A 25,806-nucleotide genomic window follows, 5' to 3' on the forward strand; every position below is an offset into this window, starting at 1 on the left:
TGCAAATATTCTTTTTTCTTAGTTAAATAGTCTTAATCAAATTCACATAATTGCGGTTCGGTTGATTATTAAATATCTATATATTCCTGTGCAAGGTTTGATCCGTGGTTCGCTGTGTTTTTATACCCTGAACCCATTTTTAATGGGAAATCAGGGTATAATGGTTTTGTTGAAATGTATGTAACAGGCAGAAGGAGGCGTGGCAGACCCCACAAAGTATATATATTCTTGATCAGGGCGACGAGCTGAGTTGATTTGGCCCTGTCCGTCTGTCTGTCCGTCTGTCCGTCTGTCCGTCCGTCCGTCTGTCCGTATGTATGAACGCGTCGATTTCCGAAGATATAAGAGCTAGAGACTTGAAATGTTTTCCTAGGTCCGTGTATATCACGCGCATATCGAGTTTTTCTCTATATATCGATAACTACTCCCAATATTTTATTATCGATTAAAAACCTTATCGAAAACCAGTTATAAATTATATCTTCTACACCTTTTTTGCTAGTGTCTCCAAATTTTTAATGTATGCCTTAATGCAGTTTATACAATTTCGGTTTTTGTTAAAATTTACCCCTACCCCTATATCCACCCGCTCATCATCACATTGTAAAAGGCACAAAAAAAGTTATTAAACAATCAAGTTCTCATAGTATGCGCACACTGCAGCCCATGCGTGTTTATGCGTGGGTGCTTGTGTGTATGTGTTTGTGTGTATGCGTGTGTGCGTGTTTCTTCTATAAGCAGAAAGACGCAAAAAATGATTGAAATAGCTTTTGCTCGAAGGGTTCAGGGGATCTCTAGTCGAGCAGTCTTGACTAGAGCTTTCTTACTTGTTTGTGCTTGATCCCAATTGCCAATATGAGCTGCTGTAAGAAATCTTACACTTTCAGGCAGGCAGTTGATTCTGCACAAGCGCAATTTATAAATTGCTGGTTGTGCGATAATATGTTGCATACTAAGTGTGCAGGTCTTACTGGGCGTGAATATGACAAGATTATGTCCACTACTATAGGTGGTAGTGGAGGCGTACGCTGGTCTTGTCCGATTTGCTTGGATAAACAGATCAACTTTTCTAAAATGTATAGTGCTTTGAAAGCTCAATTTTTAAAACTGAGGAAGATTTCTAAAAATTTATTCTTACATAGTTTTAGTGTACAATATTGTATTATCGCTTTCACTGAAACATGGTTGTGTAATAATATTCATAATAGTGAGATCCTTTCAAGTAATTTCACTATTTATAGACTTGACCGTGCTATGCATAGAGGGGGTGGGGAGTTAATTGCTGTTAAATCCAGTATCCTCTCCGAAGTGTTTACCTTTTCGTCCCATCAGGATGCAGAGATTATAGGGGTTAAATTAACTCTGCCATCTTGCTCATTATTTATCACATGCTCTTACATCCCTCCCTCGTCTGATGTACAAGTTTATGTTCAACACATAACTTGTATTAAAGAAATTTATGAGCATGTAAATGATAGAGACTTGTTTCTAGTGTTGGGTGATTTTAATATTCCTAACACTTTTTGGTCATCAACTTATAATGCAAATTACTTTATTCCGACAATTGATCACTATCTTTTTGATGAATTGCTGAACCTCTGCTCTGCTGCTTCACATGAACTCTTTTTCAAACCATCTAAATCGCACTCTAGATCTTGTGTTTGTAAGTCATGATTCGCTTATTAATGTCGTGAGATCAACTCTTTTCTGCTCACCTGATACCACCCCACTTTAGAGGTTTTATTAAGTGTTGATAATCCTCTCATTAAGACTTCTCTGCCTTCTAAACTCAGTCGCTGTTATCGTAAATGCAATTTTGTTTTGCTCAACGAATTAATTCATTCAACAGACTGGTCTCTTTTATATGAGTCGGTTGATATTAATTGGGCAGCATCGTTTTTTTATACCACCTTAAACTCTATTCTGGATGTTTGTGTCCCTCTCTGCCGTATTTCGCCAGTTTCAAATAAGCCACCTTGGTTTACGAAGTCTCTTTCGACCTTAAGAAACAATAAAACTAAATGTTTAAAAAATTATAAAAAGTCTGGTTTTAAATTCTAGTTGTTATGGGAAATTTTTTATACGTTGCAAACGTCAGTTTTCTCGAGATCCTAAACAATTTTACTCATTTGTAAACTTGAAGCGTAAATCTTCTGGTTGCCGTCCTCATTTGTCCTTGGTGGTGAAAAAACTTGCAATCCCAGGATTCCTCTGATCTATTTGCAGATTTTTTTCAATCCACTTATTCTTCTGCTGATCACTACAGGAACTCATATCCATATTCACTTCCTGAATATGGGTCTATAAATACTCCTAAAGTTACTGCAGCCTCTCTGACTGCAGCCATTAGGATATCTTTCTCTCCCGGTGCCGATAATATTCCTAGTTGTGTGATTAAAGAGTGTAGTGTTTCTCTTCAGTCACAACTATTAAAATTGTTTAACTTGTCCTTAGATACTTCTGTGTTCCTTGCCAATTTGGAAAGAATCTTTCATCATTCTCCTTTATAAACAAGTAAGAAAGTTGCAGTCGGGCGTTACCGACGGCGGAATACTCATTCACATCCCATCAACAATTTAGTAGTTAAGTTTCGCTCTAATACTGTAGAAAATTCATTTTTTTTCGATTTGCCACGCCTCTACTGGGCGTAGACACTTCATTTTTGGTCAGTTCTTAGAATGTGATAACGGTACCCTAACTGCAAAAATTTAATGCTTACCCTCAAAAAATATGAAAATTACAGGTTGTTTTTCGATATGCCACGCGTGGGTGCGTGGCGAATCGGGAAAAACTGAATTTTCTACAATACATAGCTACTAAATTGCTGATGCGATGTGAATGAGTATTCTGCAGTCGGTAGCGCCCGACACAACGTTCTAACCTCAAAAGACCGAGCCGAGCAAATACGAAGTTGTCTGGTCTCTTCAGCGCATTCTTTCGTCGTTGAAAAAATTTGTTCTAATGTCTAGTCTATGTGTTCTCTGGTCAGTGTTGCCAACTTTTTTTGAGCAAAAAAAGCAGTTTTTAGTGGGAAGATACTTTTAAAAAAAAGCTGAAGTTTGGTGAAAAAAAAAATCGGACAAAAAAGCTGATGGTTTTTGCTTTGATTTGATTGATATATATATTTTTAGTAACAAGAAGCCATGGCAGCATTTCTTCAACCGTGGCAAGCCATATCTGTAAAGTTTTACACTATATAGGTTTTACCTGACGCTAAAAATTGAGTAAGCATATCAATATTCATTTTATTGCGTTGTTATGTTTTTACAATATTGACCTGACTAAAATTTTTTACCATTTGCGCGTTCGACCATGGCAAGGAAAGCAATATCATTGCAAAAGTTGCCAATACTTATAAGCACACCTCTCACCCTAAACTATGTAGAGTCTTATGAATTTCCCCACTGAACTGGGAGAATATTCTTATATTGGTGTTCAATACTTTCAATGTTCTTTGAATAGAATAACTCTAGTATTGGAACGATACTATTTTTGTTTACTCGCAAAATATATACATATGCAAGAAAACGAATCAATAAATACATCAATATATACATATGCAAGAAAATCAATCAATAAGCTCTGTTAGAGAATGTGTACTTTTTATTTACATAGAATCAAGAAGTTCGATATTATTGCTCACAATAAGTTATATTTAATAAAATATATATCATTATTATCGATTGATTCATTCATAGAAAATATTTAGTTTTAATTCAACTACAATGACAAACACTTTTACACATTAATCGCTACAAATTATGATAAATTGATCAGTAAAGAAAACCCGCTGCCCGCTGTTTTGGAATTTTTCCCGTAATTGGATTCTCAAAAAAGCCTGATTTTACGGGAAAAAAGCTGATTTGGCAACAATGTCTCTGGTTAGTGGACGAAGGCAGTTGTTGAGAAGGCGTTGATGGAACAATACGTATAGAAGACAGTGAAAGAAGAAAGTTCTCAATACTCTGTTAATTTCAATTACAAATACTCTATCTAATTAATAAATACACAATTATATACAAAATAATTGTTACATGGGGGCTCAACCGCTGAACTGACTAAAAGAGCATTATGACTTAATAGATGCTGTGGCCAAAAATAGCCGTAATAACCGCCGTTATGATATGCCGACCAGTGATCATGCCAAAATAAAAGACAGAGTTAAACAAATGCATTACTTCAATTGTAGATCAACGAATCATAAAAAAGCCGATTGCCAGGCAGGTATTAAATGCTTCAAATGTAGTGCATTCGGGCATGATTCGAAGGAATGTTCGGGAAAGATGCAAACTATAAAAGTAGTCGTTAAAACGTACAACGATAGCCGAATGAAAGAGATGCAAATTGAAGGCAAGACGACAGTCAGATAGATTGATAGATTCGGGCGCCGACGTATCTATAATGACACAAGGAAAATACGATGAACTTTTTCAGGATCGTCTGCTTCAGAACTCTCTCATAAAACAATTTGAGCTGGGCAATGTTGCTGCGGAGGTACTAGGTGATGTTACTGCCAAGGTTGCGGTGGATGGACTAAGTACAGAACATATATTTTTAGTTATTCCTAATTCCAAGTTGCAAGTCGATATGCTAATTGGCTATGATTTTCTGCAGAAATTCTCAGTCACGTTCAACACTAATGGGTACACTATTACAGAAAATAGAGAAATAGAGAGCAGCGCTGATGAATACAATATTCTAAATGTCATCAGCTCCAAAGACGAAATAGATGTCGAAGATGTCGAGATATGCGGCAGAAGATGCGGAACTTATAAAGAACTACAAGCTTATAGATGAGCCAAGGAGATGTCCAATAAGGCTGTGTATTCTACCAAAGGGTCCTTATAACGCATTTAGAGAGAATCCCAGTCGATTATCAGCAAGCGAACAAAAATTTGTACAGGATCAAGTCGACGAATGGATGCAACAGGGAATCGTTCGGCAATCTACCTCCGACTAGCTGAGTCGTATAAGCTAAAAAGAAGGATGGATCGCACAGACTCTGTATAGATTATCGCAAGCTGAACACGCTTGTGTTAAAGAATAGATTTCCAGTACCAATAGTTGAGGAAGTTTTGAGAAAATGCAGAGCTCAAAATATTTTACGGTCATGGACCTTAAAAACTGATTTTTTCATGTTGATGCTGACGAAGAAAGTCGAAAGTATACAGCATTCGTCACGAAACAGGGTCTCTTTGAGTTTAACAAAGCATAATCTAAAAGTTTCATGAAGATCGTATGTCCACAAAAAAAGTTATTAAACAATAAAGTTCTCATAGTAAGCGCACATTGCAGTCCATGCGTGTTTATGCGTGGGTGCTTGTCTGCGTGTATGTGTGTGTCTGTGTGTGTGTATGCGTGTGTGTGTGTCTGTGTGTGTGTCTGTGTTTGTGTATGCATGTGTGTATGTGTGTGTGTGTGTGTGTGTATGCGTGTGTAAGCTGAAAGACACGAAAAATTATTGAAATAGCTATTGCTTGAAGGGTTCAGGGGAGCACACTCGACTAGAGCTTTCTTACTTGTTTTTTTTTTTTTCAGCTTAATAAATTTCTAATTTATATATTATGAATATACTGAAGAAGGAGTGGAGTCATTTGTTGGATCAGTTTACCTGATTGCACGCTTGCGTTTCGCGTAATTGCAAAACAAAAATTTAGGTTAAAATAAATTGCATGTTTCATTTTCGTAGTCCGACATGCAATCCTCAGGAAGTGGCCCGCAGTCTCCCATACGAAGCCAAATGAAAGTCCGCCCTTTTTCCTAGGGATGGATCGTGGTATGTGTTGAAAAAACTGGAGCTTCTTATAAATTAGCTGTTCATAGGTCTTCAAAAATATTCTCTATTTTCTGTAAAGAAAAACAATTTTTTAACTAATATGAATAGTGGAGACGTTACATGTTTATTTTAATATACGATATTTTGTGTCCACTATTCGAGTATTAAATTTCAGAATACCATGCGGGCATAGCTATCAATTAACTGTTAAAAGTTTTATTCTTTATGCTCTATTCGCGAATTCAACCAAAAAATCAAAGGTGTTTTTATGGATATCGGAAGAGATGCTATTTTCGTTCGCATAGTGAACATATAGTACATAGTGAATATGTAGTTTGAATATTCAAACGGTCTTCACAGTGCACATACACACACGCACATTCTGACCTTGTTCTGAGACTGGCAGTAAAAGACATCTATTGGCAGACGTCGAGCAACGGTCAGGGGTCAACGGTGCAGAAAAGTGTGAGCTATCTTTGCAACGTGCAATCTAATTCCATCGACTATCGCTTTCACCCTCGTGTCACGAGCCCAGCTTTATGGTAGCTCGCGTGCATTTGACCGGCAGTCCTCACTTAATTAATCTCACTCGCTCGCACTCAAAATGTCCGTTTCGCTCGCACAGTCAACACTTTTTTTTTGCATAATTAATGCCATTATAGCCGGCCGTAATGCTCCACATAGCCCGTCATCCAGCCAACACGTGGCGCACGCGCCCCATAGTTGTCCTGCCGCAATGAGGCCATAATAGCGCCACAGCTCTCATAGTCTGAGTCCTAGCGCCGCGGACCACTTTGTGTGGGCAGTCCTCGCTGGGCGTCCTTCCGTTGCCGCCGGGAGTCAGGTGTTTGGCTCTAACAGCAGTTTCAATTGATTTTGCTCCAATGTCCTCGCAACTGCAGTACCAGCCATTCCGACTTTATCATGTCGTCTGTACATAACTGAACTCGGACAAACTTTCATAAGACACTATCAAGCAACAAAGCACAGTTGATAGATTTACTATTATATTATATTTATTACTAGCTGACCCGGCAAACGTTGCTTTGCCCTATCCGTTATTCCTAGGGAATATTTTGTACTTAATTACAAAATAACTAATTTACTATAAGTGTGTGTGTGGAAGTCAAAAGCGTTGTAAACAACCGAAGTATGCTTTATTTTTATTAATCACTGAATCCATTGAAAATGGAAAATCAGGGTATAATGGTTTTGTTAAGTGTATGTAACAGGAAGAAGGAGGCGTGGCAGACCTTATACGGTATATACATATATTCATGATCAGGGCGACGAGCTGATTTAGCTCTGTCCGTATGTATGAACGCGTCGATTTCAGAAGATATAAGAGCTAGAGACTTCAAATTTTTTTAAATGTCAGTATTTATAGCGCGGATATCGAGTTTATCATTAAAAATCGATAATTCATCCCGATCTTTTTTATCGATAAAAGCCCATATCGAAAATCAGTTATAAAATTATATCTCCTACATCTTTGGACCTACAAAATTGTAAATGTATATGCCTTAATGCAATTTATACAATTTCGGTTTTTGTTAAAATTTACCCCCCACCCCTATATCCACCCCCTCACCCTCACTTTTGTAAAAAGCGTATTTCAAATACTAGAGACTTGTGCTTTGGCAAGTGCACGCATATTATGGTTATAATTACGATCTGAAGTTCGTATGTGTGTAAGTGTGTGCGTGTGTGTGAAATAGCTATTGCTCGAAGAGTTCAGGGGATTTCGTAGTCGAGCATACTCGACTAGAGCTTTCTTACTTGTTAACTATTTCCGATGCTTCAAACGATGTCATTTGAAAGCATGAATTGAATTTTTGAATTGACTGCAAGAACAGCGAAGAATCTGGATCAGAACCAATAAGGAAGCTGTGCAATGTTTCAATTTCTGGGAGTATAAGTTTTCCTGATGAGCAACACATCCCGATCGGCTCATTTTTAAATTTAAAGGAATGGCAGTGCGGGCATTCCTTTTCCAATGTACCAATGACCACTTTGGAATGAGCGTAAATTGAAGAAATTAATGTGCTGTAAATGCTCGATTTACTTGTTGACGTTGTCGGTCAAATCCTCTACGGCTGTTGACTACGAATCTGTGCACTTCTCTTCGTTCTAATTATCTTAGCTCATCTTGTGCCTCCTGCAATTGTGATGCATGTAACTGTGCCATGCTTACACGGACATCTGCATTGCTTTGTTGCCTTTCTTCATCTAATCTTTGTGTTCTTCTATCTTGTATGCCTCTAGATTTGAGTGCTCGACGACTCAAATTAGCCCCCTTGCGTTTTTGTGGCATTTGCTAATCAAACATAAATTAATCAAGTTGAAAAACTTTTTGGTGATAAAAAGTAACGTAATATTGTATTCGATTGCTCGTTTTTTGCCTTACCTTTACTACTAATAAAACACGTATATTTATTAATCACGTTCCCGTATTAAGAAAATGTGCATGAATAATTTCTTTACATCTTTAAAGATAGTCTCCAAATTTTAAATATATACTTATATGCATTTTATACAAAAAATACAGTGGAATACGGTTATACCGACTCCGCTTAAAGCGTCCAGCCGGTTATGTCGATAAGAATTCGATGTCTTGGCTGGTCCCCATACAAACCGCTTATTCCGACGATTTTTTCATATTTTTGAGTCAATCATCGGTTATTACAACATGCCGAAAAAAAACGAGAAATAATGACAACAAATTTCAGCATAAAAAGACGCTGTTAGAAATTTATATACATATTGTATGTATGTATTTATCAATTATCAGTACCCTCGCGTCTGTGCGTAGCAGCGACAGAAATGCTGCTAAGACAGAGAGAGAGAGAGAGACAATCGGCATTGCAGACGTCACACAAATGTTTCTACACCATATTTTAGAAATAAATTGATTTGTTTTGATTAAAAAACAAGTAAGATAACTCTAGTCGAGACTGCTCGACTAGGAGATACCCTGAACCCTCTAATCTGATATTCTAATCACTCTGCACATCTTTTCGGCACACCTACATACACACGCACGTATTAGAACGCACTCTGCTAACTGCGCAGCAAGCAGCGACTGCGCTTGGGTAGCGTTGCAGTGTGGACAACATTATAAGAATTTATTTGTTGAATAATTTAATTTCTAGACGAACAATCTTACTGAAACCTACAGAGCGTAATCATATGGTGAAAGTGTATGTACATTCCAAAGCACAAGTCTCTAGTACTTGAAATACGCCTTTTACAAAGGTGAGGGTGAGGGGTGGATATAGGGGTAAGGGGTAAATTACAACAAAAATCAAAATTATAAAAAAAAAACATATAAGTCTATATTTAAAATTTGCAAGCTTTGGCTCTAAAGGTGTAGGAGATATAATCAAATAACTAGCTTTCGATAAGGTTTTTGATCGATAATAAAATATCGGGAGTAGTTATCGGTATATAGAAAAAAAATTGATATGCGCGTGATATACACGGACCTAGGAAAACAAATTTCAAGTCTCTAGCTCTGATATCTTCTGAGATCGATGCGTTCATACACACGGACGGACGGACGGACAGACAGACGGACAGGGCCAAATCGACTTAGCTCGTCACCCTGCTGAACGGAATTTAATGAAACTTTCAGCATATGATCTACATATTATATTAAATATTTGAGAAATTTAAAAAAATGAAAAATCATTCACAATTAGCTATAGTGGCATCTGGCTTGAACTTGAATATTTTTACTCGATAAAAACATAACGGGATGATTTATCGAATTTTAAAAGCAAACTCGACGTCCGCGCTGTATATACGGTCATTTAAAAAAAAATTGAAGTCTCTAGCTCTTATATCTTCGGAAATCGACGCGTTCAAACATACGGACAGACGGACAGACGGACAGACGGATGGACGGAGTAATAGCAATTTCAATAATTTTTCGCGTCTTTCAGCTTACACAAGAAACACGCACACACACACACAAACACACGCACGCACACACAGGCATACATACACACACACACACACACACACACACATACACACATACACAAACACATACAGACACAAGCATAAACAGGCATGGGCACAGTGTGCGCTTACTATGAGAACTTAATTGTTTAATAACTTTTTTTGTGGACATACGATCTTCATGCAATTTATTATAGATTTATTTATATTAGATTATGATTATAACATAGATATGCATGTATTTGCCAAAGCTCAAGTCTCTAGTATTTGATATACGCTTTTTTCAAACATGGTGGTGAGGGGGTGGATATAGGGGTGGGGGGTAAATTTTTAACAAAAACCGAAATTGCATAAATTACATATAAGCATACATAAAAAATTTGGAGACTCCAGCAATAAAGGTGTAGGAGATATAATTTTATAACTGGTTTTCGATAAGGTTTTTTATCGATAAAAAGATCGGAATGAGTTATCGATTTTTAATGATAAACTCGATATCCGCGCTGTAATTACGGACATTTAAAAACAAGTACGAAGACTCTAGTCGAGACTGCTCGACTAGGAGATACCCTGAACCCTCCAAGCTTATATTCGAATCATTCTACACTTCTCTCACACAAGCCTCTAATACTTTAAATGCCGCACTATCGGTATTTTTTCCCATAGTGCACTGCAGCCAATGGTGTTTATGCGTGCGTGCGTATGTCTGTGTGTGTGTGTGCATGTTTTTTTTCTTGTGCAGAAGGACGCGAAGATTTATTGAAATAGTAGTTGCTCGAATAGTTCAGGGAGTCTCGTAGTCGAACAGTCTCAACTTGAGCTCTCTTACTTGATTTATGTTTGCTGTTGAGCCAATACAAATGGTGGATGTTATTATGTGATATGTGAAAATAGCCAAACAAAAATAGGATGTCAAAGAATAACGGATTCGTTACATTTTTTTAACCGGCAGAGCGAAGCGAGACACACACTAAAAATTAAATATTCGTAAGCGGTTTTTGGATTAAAAAAACATTTATTCACTTTCGGAGTTGGATTAGAACTAACTTAGGAATAATTATACAAGTACTATTTATATGAAAGCTGCCGCTGCTGCTATTGGCGTCGCTGCCGCCGTGGTCACTGCTGTTGCTGCTGATAGGTGTCTTGTGACACGATGGCTCTCACGGTGGTGCTGATCGGTGCGCTGACTCGGCGCTCGTGGCGGAAATGCACACGTTGACCAGAATGTGTTTTGGCCAAGTGCATTGATCTTATTATTATTGCTGACGATAGGCTCCCACGGTTGCGGTTGCATTGCTGTTGTATTTTGCTGACAAAGCGCACGTGTCAAAAGTGCATGCACTGGAGCCGTGATATAATTGGGCCGGTGCAATGCCCTTTTGTAGGGTCTGTCGTTAACTTATATGTTGTTAATCAGGACCAGACATATCCGTCAGTCAGGCTGCGTGTCCGTCCGTCCAAGGACGATTTGCTAAAGAAGGCACCTTAAACTTCAACTTCCAGTGGTATTTAGGTGGTATTTAATGCGCTTTCGGACTAGCTTCCGCAATTGGGTAAAGGGTATCGTATGCCAAAGTTGTTTGCTTTGTACGCTAGATTTGTAAAAACAAGTAAGAAGGCTCCAGTCGAGACTGCTCGACTAGGAGATACCCTGAACCTTCTAAGCTGATATTCTAATCATTCTGCACTTCTTTTATGCACATGCATCCACACGCACGCATAAGCCCGTGCTCTGCTAACTGCGCAGTAAGCAGCGACTGCGCTTGGGCTGCGCTGCAGTGTGGGCAATATTATGAGAATTTCTTTGTTGAATAATTTCTTTTGTAGACATACGATCTTCATAAAACTTTTAGAACGTAATCATATGGTGAATTTGTACATTCCAAAGCACAAGTCTCTAGTACTTGAAATGCGTTTTTTACAATTTGGGGGGAAAGGGGGCGTGGTATCCAAAATCTGTAAATGACAAAATCTTTGTATCGATTAACTTTATATACAACGCAAATTTGAAGACTCCAGTTAAAAAAAGTTATCGGACGATTTATCGAAAAAATAAAGCAAACTCGTACTGCGTATGGTACACACGAGTATGCATGCCAAATTTCAGCTCTCTAGCTCTTATAACTTCTGAGATCGACGCACTCATACGGACGGACGGACGGACGGACGGACAGACGGACAGGGCTATATCGACTCAGCTCATCGCGCTGATCAAGAATATATATACTTTGAGGGGTCTGCCACGCCTCCTTCTGCCCGTTACATACTTTTTCACAAAACCATTATACCCTTATTTCCCATTTTCAATGGGTTCAGGGTATAAAAATCAGGATACAATGTTTTCGCTAGGCGCATATTAGCGGATATTGCTTGGCTTAAAATTTGTGTCACATATTTATGATTAAGAATCCAGTCACTCATCCGTACATTTTGCTGACAGCTTCAAGCTTGCGTCTCCTGCTACTCCCCTTTTCCCTTGTAGCTTACGACCCGCTTGGGTTCCATTTCCGAGTCTCTTGCATCATAGTACTGTGTCGTACGGTGTTTGCGTCTGCAACTTAAAATATTTTCCCAACAATCAAACTAAAAATTTCAAAAAGGATTAACAATGAAAAAAGCGGGGAAGCGAGGGGCTAGCCGGGGGAAGAAGTGGGGTAGAGCAACTACAAAATACCCAAAAGGCAACATTGGGCTTACCGGTTTATATATATATATATGTGAGCCCGCTTCAACTAAGCCGTATCATTACCGTCACCGCTGTTGTTGTGGGAAGATATGTTTTCATTTCTGGAATGCCACACACAACAGCAGTAAGCCAACGGAAGGAGTTGGAGCCGCAAAGGTCGGTCTGTGAACGGGACGCGTTCGTGTGCGCTGCACGCTTCGTTTAGCATTGGGAAACATGTTGAAATGGAAAGCTGCCATGGGTACGAAAGTATTCCAAAAATCTACATAACAGCTAACAATGTATGACATCAAGCATAGGACATTTTGTTAACAGCTCTAACACAAACAACATTTTCATTGCCTGACATTTATGCGCTCTGTATGCTCATTTCTGTACCAGACCTTCAGGCTCTAACCATTCTATGTTGGAGCACTGTAAGCCATCTATCTGCCACTACATTGACAATTTGGAATGTTCACAGCGAGACGAAGCCTGGCACTGCCTTACAACGTTTGGCATCTCGCATCTATTGTACATTAATCCGTCGCACAGTGGGACCTTTACTCATTTTGCGTTGTAAAAATCATAACTTTTGAACCAAGCAAGGTATTTCGAAAATTTAAAAAGCATTCGACAGAGAATATTTCAAGCTTGAGCTGAGCTAAAGCATAAGGTGATGTGTGAATAGGTGGCTTCACAGTATTACCTCAAACAAACAAAAATGTGATTTTAGTCAAAAATTACATATTTTTGTATGAAAAAGTAAACTTTTTGATTGAAAATACTTTTCTAACAAGTAAGAAAGCTCTAGTGGAGACTGCTCGACTACGAGATCCCCTGAACCCTTGGAGTAATAGCTATTTCAATAATTTTTCGCGCCTTTCAGCTTACACAAGAAACACACACACACACACACACACACGCACACACAGGCATACATACACACACACACACACGCACGCACACACAGGCATATCCACACACACACACACACACACACACGCATGGGCGGCAATGTGCGCTTACTATGAGAATTTAATTGTTTAATAACTTTTTTTGTGGACATACGATCTTTATGATTAGATCAGATTATGATCATAACATAGATATGCATGTATTTGCCAAAGCACAAGTCTCTAGTATTTGAAATACGCCTTTTACAAAAGTGATGGTGAGGGGGTGAATATAGGGGTGGAGGGTAAATTTTAACAAAAACCGAAATTGTATAAATTACATATAAGCATACATAAAAAATTTGGAGACTCCAGCAATAAAGGTGTAGGAGATATTATTTTATAACTGGTTTTCGATAAGGTTTTTTGTCGATAAAAAAGATCGGGATGAGCTATCGATTAAACTTGATATCCGCGCTGTAATTACGGACATTATAAAAAAAATTAAAGTCTCTAGCTCTTATATCTTCGGAAATCGACGCGCTCAAACATACGGACAGACGGAGGGACGGACGGACAGACAGACAGACAGGGCCAAATCGACTCAGCTCGTCACCCTGATCAAGAATATATATACTTTATGGGGTCTGCCACGCCTCCTTCTGCCTGTTACATACATTTCAACAAAACCATTATACCCTGATTTACCATTGAAAATGGGTTCAGGGTATAAAAATCAGGATACAATGTTTTCGCTAGGCGCATATTAGCGGATATTACATACATTTCAGCAAAACCATTATACCCTGATTTCCCATTGAAAATGGGTTCAGGGTATAAAATCAAATACAGCAGCAACAGAGTCGCGGCAGAGCACGCCTTTTGCTACTTGGGCATGACAAAGGCTCACAGTGTGCCTGTGTTTATTAAAACAACTGCCAGCTGGGTGTGGAGCGTATAAACAAAGCGACGAAGGAGGACGTTGGTGGCTTACCGTAGTATTTTCACCACCTGCTTCACGAGCATTTTGATCAACATATGCACAATAATAAAGCTGATAAACTTATCAATGATTTTCGTCTCTCTAATTTCAGTTTTTTGGCAACAATAATGGTCAGCACAGCATTGACAACATTGGCTGGACAAACAACTAGTAGCACTAATCATCATCACCATCATCATCATCAGCAGCACCAGCAGCCACAGCAGCATCAACAGCAACCGCCTCATCACAGCAGTAACGGTAGCAGCTATAGCAGCTACCAGCGCCTGCAAGCCCCAGCAACAACAGGAGCATCATCTACAGTCGCAGCTGGCACTCAGCAACGCAATTATTACGCGCACAACGGATTGGAGAACGACTGTGACAGCAGCAACACCTCCAACAGCAATTGCGGCTATCAACCACAGCAGCCATTGAATTTATCACAGGCGCTGCTCTCGCCTTCGCCACCGCTGGACGATCAAATAAATTTGCTATTTCCCAAGTGCCGACCCAAACAACAACAGCAGCAACAGCTGTCGAGCAGTGGCAATCGACAGCAACATGAAGACAGTGTTGATGTAAATTTAAACAGTGCGAACAACACAACAGTAGCAGCAGCGACTGCAGAGATAACTGGAAGCAGCTCACCCGTTGTTACATCCATCAACACGCTTAGCTACTATAAAAGTGTGAACATAATAACGCAGTCTCCTCCACCGCATTCAGCTTCGTCCCACTCTTCGGAATCGCTGTCTTCGGTCACGCCGCGCATTTCGACAAATCCATTTTTGTGCGCACCATTGACACCACCAACACCGCCAACTGTTACATCGAACGGGGGCGATACGGACGTCGACGGTATTCTCTTAACAGAGGACGAAGGCTTACACCAACCGCCACAGCAGAAACCGCTTATTGAAGAGTCGGTGCCACAGACGGCCTATCCTGCTTCCTTCTACTATCACACGGGCGATACCAGGCGTAGCCACAGCTATACAGATATGCCGCGAAAACGGAATAGCGCTATATCAATCAACAGGCAACACCAACATCATGCGCTGCTTAACGGCATCAGCAACAACAACATCGGAAACGAAACTGCATCGAACAGTCATAATCCATTTATTAAGGAGCACTACTGGGAGTCGCCCACAACATATGCTAGCTCGTTGTTGCACTCACCTACGGAGTATCATGATGAGCTTCAACAGAAGCAGCAGCAAGAACAGCAGCAGCTACCGCAACACACGTCGGCACGACGACCCTATCATCAGCAAAGGGAGCAACTCGCGCCACAATTATACAGCATCGGACAGAGGCAAACGCAAACCCAAGCGCTGTCGCAATCGCAATCGCAGAATCTTAAAGCGCCACACGTATTGCGCGCGGGTCGCAGTCCCGTTACTCACAACTTGTCAGCTGTTGATTTTGGCACGCAACATCAACCGACGCTTAGCGGCAGCAATCCGTGCGCCGAGGGGCTAACTCCATTGGCTAGCCACTATCTGTATGGCAGCAAATCGTCCCTGGATGAGCATCCAACCGATTGGGAGCCACGTGAGCAGCGTAAACAAAGGTTGCGTGAACGCGAAAGAGAACAAGAACGAGAGCGTGAGCAATCGCTGCTGGAACAACAGCAGCAGCATCTTCAGCTGCAAGATGCGCATACAACACGCGATAATCACTTGAGCCACCTTGCTTCAGCCCAAAAACATGAACAGCAGCAGTGCAAACGGCACGTCAATAACGACGATCGATTGATCAATAGCACTGTCAATGAGTCAGCTGTCAGCAGCTATGGAGAAGCCGATACCTCAGAGAGTTGGCAGCGTAAGTATCTGACAGCATCTAAATAACTTTCGTTTCTGATCCCTAATAAGAATATACTTAATGAACTTGGGTCTAACCCTGAGTAAATTTCCTCAGTTTCTCGTCCCCTTTGGGGAATTTATATACTAACTAGTTGTCCCGGCGAACTTCGTACCGCCTAACAGTCTCTATATATATAAAACAAAGTAGAGTTTGTTACAAAATTCACTGTTGTCAAGGCTACTGAGTATAAATGGAAATTTGAATCTTTAGGGAAAAAACCGCGTTTTTCAAGTATTCGTCAAATTTTTTCAGTATTTTAAAGATCTACTGATCCGCCTCGTGGCGGAGACAAATCCAACAAATCAAAAACCATGAAAATTGGTCCAGCAGATCTCGAGTTATAAGTGCTAAGACACTTTTACACAACTCTCTTTTATATATATAAATAATGTTAGGCTTCAGTTGCTTGGTTTGGGACTGCAAAAATGTTTGAGTTGGAGTTAACTGCCCTTATGCATTTAAGCCCTACCCGTCTATTAGCTTGCATTTATGAGGATGACCACGAATTCATTAAATTGAAGCAATACCGCCAACAGATTGAAGGGCCTGCCCAAAATGTTTATGAGGTCCAAAGTTAGTTCCGAGATGTCTACAAAACTGAATTCAATATTAACTCCAATATTATCCTTTCGCCACTCATTCTCATGTTTTTTTAACAGATCTACGCGTAACGACCGAATCAAATGCCCTGCCTCCGGAGCAGATCAAAAGCAGCAAACAGCAAACCGCTAACAAAACACATCCAGGCAGCCAAGGTCGCGCTCATGTCATGCTTGAGCCCCCTACGCGACGCATGGTCGATGATGACGCAGCCTATCGAGATGGCTGGCAGCTGGAAAGTAACTACACAATGGCCGTGGAGTCGCGTCATGGCATCATAGGTGAGTAGGCCAACCATGCACCCATATATACATATATGTATATATTAAATCGTGTAATCAATTGGTCTCACAATGTCCAGAATACGAGGGCTCCCCCAGACGCATTGGCATTGCGACCAGTAACAGTCCCGCTGCAGACGAGCCTGAGCCAGCAGTTGACACAATAAAAGCAACTGCAGCTACGCCAACAATGGCAGCTCTGCAAACCATCAGTAGCAAAACAATTATGGCCAACTCATTGCAGAGGACCGCGGCTCATGCAGCACTTGCTGCGTTTGCCCAATGCCAGCCGTCGCAACAGTCACAGGCAAATCCAATTCGCCCCGGCTTTCCACAGGTAAAGTTTGTAATTTTCAAAAGCCCCTTCAGTGTTCATATATTATTGCATATATTTTTGCAGCGCATAATATCGCCACCGCGTGAGCTGCGCAGCAGTTCCCCCACACAGCAGCAGAAACAGTATTATAACTATGGTAGCAATCATAGCAATAACAACAACAACTACAAGGCAGCATGCAGTGACAACAATGCCGAAGATACAAGCAATGATGTCTCTGAAATTGGCACCATATCCGACTTAACCACGCCAGAGGCACTCATTACGGCCACGGCCAACGAGTTAACGAACTGTGCGGCCACTTCACCGCCACTTGCAGCAGCAACACCAACCACGGTAACAGCCACAGCCACAGCAACAGCAACAGCAACATTGGCGGCAACCACAGCAACAGCAATCGCCAGCAACTCTTCGGCCATCGGTACAACACCAGGTCCATTAAGTCTGCATACCAAATCATCAACATTTGATTACCTCTACGAATTTTCTGAGACGCGCAAAGTACTAGAAGAGTTCTTCAAGTGTCCGTCGAACGACGAACAGCCCATATTGGAGAATGGCAGCGATGTGGACAGCATTGTACGTATACAAGAAAGTTATTAAGTTAGAGTGCTCTAGTCGAGCTGAGCTGATATTCAAATAACTTTACGCCTCTTCTATGCACACATACACATACACACTCTGTAAAGCGAGCTCTGCTCCTTATATGGAACGACTATCTCTGTGGCAGGCGTGGCAGACCCCATAAATTATATGTATGTATATACTCTTGATCAGGGCGATGTCCGTCCGTCCGACCGTATGTATGCATGCTTCGATCTCAGAAGATATACAGACTAAAGACTAGAATTTTTTTTAAATGTCCGTATATAGAGCGCGGATTTCGACTACGAAATCCCCTGAACCCTTCTAAGAATTGATTTGTCTATAATTATTCGCGTCTTTCTGCTTACACGAGAAACACACACACAGCCACACATAGGCATGTACGCATAAACATGCTTGGACTGCAGTGTGGGCATTATTATGGGAACTTAATTGTTGAATAGCTTTTCTTGTTGATGGACTATCTCCATGAAACTTTAATTGAAATGCGTGCATGCAATGCACAAGTCTCTAGTATTTGAAATACGCCTTTTACAAATTTGTTGGTGAGAGGGTGGATATAGGGATGGGGGTTGAATTACAACAAAAATCGAAATTTAATAAAATACATATAAGTATACACTTAAAGTTTGGAGTCTGTAGCTCTAAAGATGTAGGATATATAAATTAATAACTAGTTTTCGATAAGGTTTTAAATCGATAAAAAAAAAAAAAGAGTAGTTATTAATTTTGGAAGAAAACTCGATATGCGAGTGATATACACGGACCTAGGAAAATTCATGTCTCTAGCTTTTATATCTTCTGAGAATGATGCGTTCATACATACGGACGGACAGACAGACAGGCGGACAGGGCTATATCGACTCAGCTCGTCGCCCTGTTCAAGTATATACATACATACATATATACTTTGTGGGGTCTGCCACGCCTACTTCTGCCTGTTACATACTTTGATTGAAACCATTATAACCTGATTTCCCATTTTCAATGGGTTCAGGGTATAAAAATTGCTAACTCAAATTCAAAATTGCTAATGACACTTAATACTTTTCTTTTTCATAGTCGAATAATTTTATAAATTTAAATTTGTTTCTTTTTAAATAGCCCTCAAATACATATACGCAAATACATACATATGTATATATGTAAGTCTGCACGCATAGCATCAAGCATTCCAGTCTTATACACGCGCTCATTTGTATGTGTGTATGTATGTACACATTAATGCGTACTCTAGCATATTCTAAGAATATCGTTGCGATTGATTTGTCTTTGCATTGTTTTTGAATTTCCAGCCGCTACACTGGCTTTTCTTTGCTATGTGGCGTCATTACAATAATGTGATTTTGTTTTACCTAGTATTACCCGAAACGACGCAGTGGTGCTGTAGGCAGAAGCGCCGGCGATCTTTATTTTAGATATTTCGACATGAACATGCTATTCGGCTTGGGTGCGAGTTCAAATACCGCGGAAAACTCGTTTTTTAAAATTGCAAATTTTTTTTGTTATTTTAGTTTTTTTATATTTTATTAATTTTATGAAAATTTTTCCTTCCGTGTTATCAATGCTTATTAAGCCTATTTATGTGTACAAATACATAAATAGATGGCTGACGCATATAGATGCCGCAATTCGGGATTCGAACCGCGACTTCTCGGTCGAGCGTTATGCCGTTAACACACTACGCCACCTCACTTTTGGAAGCTGCACTGGCAAAACTCAAATAGAATCACTGCTGCAGCGCCATCTATCAAAACTAAACCAAACTAACAGCTGATGTGATTCAAAGAATGTTCCAGAAGAAGTTTGAATGGATGTGTGCACACGTATACGATGCTGTTGTAGCTGCTGCACGTGCGTTTGTTAATTGGCCAAATATTTGATGATTTTTAATTAATTTTTGACTTAATGGACTTTAATGAAACTTTCAGCATATGATCTACATATTATATTGAATATTTAAGAAATTTAAAAAAATGAAAAATCATTCACAATTAGCTATAGCGGCATCCGACTTGAACTTGAATGTTTTTATTCGATAAAAACATAACGGGATGTTTTATCGAATTTTAAAAGCAATTTTAAAAAAAAGCATCTGCGCTGTATATAAGGTCATTTAAAAAAAAAAAATTGAAGTCTCTAGCTCTTATATCTTCTGAAATCGACGCGTTCAAACATACGGACAGACGGACAGGGCCAAATCGACTCAGCTCTTCGCCCTGATCAAGAATATACATATATACTTTGTGGGGTCTGCCAAGTCTCCTTCTACCTGTTACAAACATTTCAACAAAACCATTATACCCTGATTTCCCATTGAAAATGGGTTCAGGGTATAATAAATGTAAGGGGGGGGTGCTAACCTGATGACGCGCAGTGTACATAAAAAATATCCTCTAAGCTTAATAAAATAAAATAATGGAGATAATACTAATCGTGTTATAATTTAATAATAAACTTCATCATCCCTGAGAACAGCACAACATTACCACAATTAGTGACCCCAATACATCTCCAATGGTGACCCCTATTTCAAACACGCGCAGTTAAAATCTACGAGTGATCTCAAACAAGTTTCTACCAACAAAGAAGTGCAACAATTTCACAATTCGACACAACTGTCTCGACATTTACACACACATAGCCAAGACGCGCTATTTCATAACGAAACGCACATAATCAACTACGCAAGAAGATGGCCGACGAAGAAAATTCAACCAAAGCAGGGATAAGCACAGAGATACTAGAGATACTAGATTCTAACATGAATGCCATTTTAAGCAAATTGCCATTCCCTCAACTAAACTCAATAGCATCTATCGAAATGTTTTTCATCAAACTCGAGGGCTGGTTTGCGCTGCAGGGCATTGGCATGCGTAAAAAACACAAGAAGTACACTGCCGTTGTAAGTGCATGATCTGGTAGTGAGCGAGGCAACTTCAAATCCATACACCACACTGAAGCAATCGATTCTCGCCAAATTCGCAGAATCTGAAATGGTACGTCTCGATAAGCTCGCAACTGGTATTCAACTCGGCGATGGACGCCCTAGCCATCTGTTAAGTTAACTATAGCAAACAAATGCCACTAATGACGAATCTGTTGTCCGTCGTTGTTGAATCACCTGCAGCTCGAGCTGTTCCAACGATAGGCATTCTTGAAAGTGCACCAAACACCCCACTCAGTCAACTTGCAACCACAGCTGATATTGATTCACTCAATTACTCAGGCGACCACATACAAGTGGTAACATGCATCAATTCCGAGGATACGTCATTAGGGACTCGCATGAGTCGATTAGAAAAACGCATAGACGATCAAGAAAGGTGTCTTCAGGAGATAAGCAAGAAACTTTCACAAAGTCTAGCCAACAATAACAACAATCGTCGATCTCGCAGCCGTGGTCGATCATCAAGCAATCGAAGTAATACTCCGCAACCGAACAACGCAAACCAATATTGCTGGTACCATAGCAAGTACGGCAGCTGCGCTCAGCATTGTCAAGTTCCATGCAACTTCAAATCAAACAACAGCGGGACAAAAAACTAATCACCACCATCGAGGTTTCAAAAGGCAGCGTCGATGGACAACCCCAACATGCCTTTCAAAATAGCCCAAAACTGAAGGTTGAAGTACATAGTATTTCCACTTCTAATCGCTTGTTTATTCCAGATGCTAAAGTTCTTCATAGACACCGGTGCAGACATTTCTGTAATACCTACCTCAACAATAAGTCGATGCTTAAATATCTGCAAGGAGAATCAATTTTTTTGCAGCCAACGGATCTACAATAACTACGTACGGCACGACTCGCCTTACACTCGACCTTGGCTTGCGTCGTCCCTTCACGTGGAACTTCACCATAGCAGACACTACAATATCAATCCTATGATCAGACTTCATACAGCACTTCAACTTGCTCGTCGACATTAAGCGAGGAAAATTAATCGACGCGCAAACACTACTTGCACGTAGTGGCATCTGCAGTCTACAATCGCTAACCACCGTCAAAACGTTTGACACATCCTGCCAGTTCGCCAAGCTATTGAAAGAATTCAAGGACATCACTCAGCTCAACTCTGCAGCACCCAAGCCGACAACATCGGATGTCACTCACTGCATTGACACCAAAGGGCCTCCCACTTTTCCAAAGCTACGTCGACGAACTCCAGACAAATTCAAAGCAGCAAAAGCTGAATTCGAATATTTGCTAAAAATCAGCGTTTGCCGACCATCAAAAAGCTCAAATGCATCTCCCTTACACATGGTACGCAAACCCTCAGGTGATTAGCAACCATGTGGCGATTACAGAGCTTTAAACTCACAGACAGTTCCTGATCGATACCCGTTACCTCATATACAGGACTGCACCTATATTTTTTATGGCAAGAAAATATTGTCAAAAATCGATCTCAACCGTGCCTTTCATAAAATTCCAATAGAACCAGGCGATATCCCTAAGACAGCTATAACAACACCTTTCGGCTTATTCAAATTCACATATATGACGTTTGGATTATGTAACGCTGCCCACATGGATTAAAACAGGTTTTCGAACGACTTCGACGCTATCACCTCACAATTAATCCTGGTAAATGTAGTTTTGGTCAAGCTTCAATCAAATTTCTGGGACATAACGTTGACGCCAATGGCATTACACCTCTGCCAGACAAAGTCAAAACGATAATCGATTTTCCGCATTCTGGCAATGATCAATTTCTACAGAAGATTCTTGCCAAAAGCCATCACACATCAAACGCCACTGGTACAGCATATCCCGGAAAACAAGAAGAACGATTCTTCACCCATATCCTGGACCTGGACCATCAAACACTTTGAGGAATACAAACAGCCATTAGCCGCTGCAGCTTTACTGGTTCATCCATCACCTGACGCTAGTCTTTCACTCAGCACGGACGCAAGCGACACAGCAGTTGGCGCTGGAATTCATCAAATTATCAACGAAGAACGCCAGCCATTAGGATTCATCGGCGTTAAACTCTCAGACGCACAACGCAAATACAGCACGTATGACCGTGAATTACTAGCTATCTACCTCAGCATGAAACACTTTCGCTACATGTTAGAAGGACGAATATTCGATGTGCGCACAGATCACAAGCCATTAGTTTTCGCTTTTACGCAAAAGCCTGAAAAAGCTTCGCCTCGTCAACTTCGACAATTGGATTTCATAAGTCAATTTACAACATCAATTCAACACATAGCTGGTATTGAAAATACTACAGCAGATACATTATCTCGCATATCGACAGTAGATTCAAATATTATTGACTACAATAAAATCGCTCAAGCTCAAATCAACTGTTCTGAACTGAAGACGATTCTCAAAGACAAGACTACAACTTTACAACTAAAGTCAATAGCTTACCTCACTCTTCAACTCCGATCATATGTGATTTCTCCACTGCCACTATACGTCCATTTATTCCTCAGCCATTGAGAAATAATATTTTCAGCAAAATGCACAACATTGCTCATGGAGGCGTTCGATCAACACTTCACATTATTAAGCAACGTTTTGTTTGGCCCTCCATGCACACCGATATAAAAAATTTCGTTAAACATTGCATACCATGCCAAAGCTCAAAAGTTAGACGTCATGTTCACTCACCACTTCAACATTACGCACTCATATCTCAACGATTCAAGCACATTAACTTTGATCTGATTAGACCTCTGCCCCAATCAGGATAATACAGCCGCAAAATCATCGATCGCTACACCAAGTGGCCAGAAGCTGTTTCTTTTAAAGATATACAAGCAGAAACAGTTGCAGCAGCACTAGCGGGTGGCCCAACAAGTTGCCAATCATATTGTTAGGACTACGATCAGCACACAAGCCCGATATTCAAACATCAGCCTCACAACTTGTCTATGGCACAACGCTAGGCCTGCCAGGAGAAATTTTCCACACAAATAGACATTTTCAACCACAAACAGATTTCGCGCAAGAGCTAACAAGGATTATGACTGATCTGCGTCCAGGTCCAGCTGCCAACCATGACACTTCTAAGCCATTCTTTTTCAAGGATTGAGCAGAATCGACACACGTTTTTCTACGTACAGACACAGTACGCGAGTTATTGTAACCACCATACGATGGCCCTTTTGAAGTAAAAAGCAACCAGCCAAAGTTCTTCAACATTATTATCAAGGGACGAGACATTAAGATTTCAATTGATCGCCTCAAGCCTGCCTACATCAAATCAGAAGGATTCACACCTGCCACCGCAGTTAAGCCAGCATCATCACCTTCACCACTGCCAGTTCCCCCAACAGATTACAAATCAACCAACTGGAAGACCTCGCCGCACAATTAGATATCTCGTTCGCTTCACAACTTGAAGTCTAGGAGGGAATACTGTGGCGAACTGGCACCACGCTTATTCTTAATCGATACTATCGATAATAAACAATTACTCAATTTACCATCATTAGTTAATAAGAATTGTGACACTAACCCTGGTTAGTGATTGTGATCTTACTCTTAAGCTTTAGCGCGTCTCATTACACGTTCATATATGTATCTTAACATAATAAATATCCTATGAGCTTAATCAAATACAATAATGGAGATAATACTAATCGTGTTATAATTTAATAAACTTCATCATCCCTGAGAAAAGCACAACATTACCACAATTAGTGACCCCAATACATCTCCATACCAAAAATTCAGAACATCGAATTCTGCACTATATGGTATATTAACATTTTCATAGCATTAGGTGGTATAATGTTATCAATTTGTTCAGTGTACGATGTGCAAAATATTAAATTTATCTGTACATCTTTAAATATATTTTTAACAACTTAGAATCATGGCATCATTTCTTCAACCACCGCAAGTCGTATCTGTGAAGTTTTATAATATTATATATGTTTTACCTGACACTTGAAATTGAGTTAAGCATCTCAGCAAAGCATCTGACGAAAAATGTAACCCACTTGCGCATTGGCAAAGAAAGCAATGCAAAAAGGGCCAAGTTCCTAAATTTCTTATTTCCTATCGAATCCTTAGAAACATGCCTCTCAACCCAAAACTTTGTGGCGTAGTTTCCTACTGAATTGGGTGAATGTTCTTATATTGGTGCTCAATACTTTCAATGTTCTCCAAATATATATACATATGTATGCATAAAAATGAATCAACATTTTGCACTATTTGAAAATTTGTCGGCAACCTTTAACACATAAGTTCTTTGATAGCGTGCAAAAGAGTTGCATACATTTTTAAATTGCTTTATAAGCTCTGTTTCATTTACATAGAATGAACAAGTTCGATATTGTTGTTCACAATAAGTTGCTCTGAATTAAATATAAATCATACCCTAGTTTAGTTAGTTCCATATTATTACCGCTTGGTTCGTCCATTGAAAATTGAATTACTGAACTATTTTGTTTTAATTCAACTACAATGAAGGAAACTTCATTCTTCATACGAATTATCCCTACAAAATACGAAAATTTCAATAAATAAAAAAAAAAGCGAAAATAAAGCAAATTAATCTTTAAACAAGTAAGAACGTTGCAGTCGGGCGTTACCGACTGCGGAATACTCATTCACATCCCATCAACAATTTAGTAGTTAAGTTTCGCTCTAATACTGTAGAATATACAGGTTTTTCCGATTTGCCACGCCCCAACTGAGCGTAGACACCTCATTTTTGGTCAGTTTTTAGAAAGAGATAACGGTACCCTAACTGCAAAGTTTGAATGCTTAACCTCAAAAAATGTGAAAATTACAGGGTATTTTTCGATATGCCACGCCCCTAAAGAGGCGTAAAAATTATTTTTGGGG

The 25,806-nt window shown here is 39.8% G+C and overlaps 1 protein-coding gene across 5 annotated transcripts in view; it reads left to right on the plus strand.

Annotated features, from left to right (window-relative positions):
• LOC6586324 overlaps positions 1-25,806 on the plus strand; it is a 157,869-nt gene that overhangs the window by 107,138 nt on the left and 24,925 nt on the right. For all 5 annotated transcript variants that reach the window (XM_032733175.2, XM_032733176.2, XM_032733177.2 and 2 more), the window contains 4 exons: positions 14,398-16,118; positions 16,820-17,041; positions 17,122-17,378; positions 17,442-17,957. In XM_032733175.2, coding sequence (XP_032589066.1) covers positions 14,414-16,118; positions 16,820-17,041; positions 17,122-17,378; positions 17,442-17,957 — 2,700 coding nt within the window. In that variant the 5' untranslated portion in view covers positions 14,398-14,413. The remainder of the gene's footprint in view (positions 1-14,397; positions 16,119-16,819; positions 17,042-17,121; positions 17,379-17,441; positions 17,958-25,806) is intronic.

This window comes from Drosophila mojavensis, unplaced genomic scaffold, assembly GCF_018153725.1.
Source record: "Drosophila mojavensis isolate 15081-1352.22 unplaced genomic scaffold, ASM1815372v1 contig_136, whole genome shotgun sequence".
NCBI lineage: Eukaryota > Metazoa > Arthropoda > Insecta > Diptera > Drosophilidae > Drosophila > Drosophila mojavensis.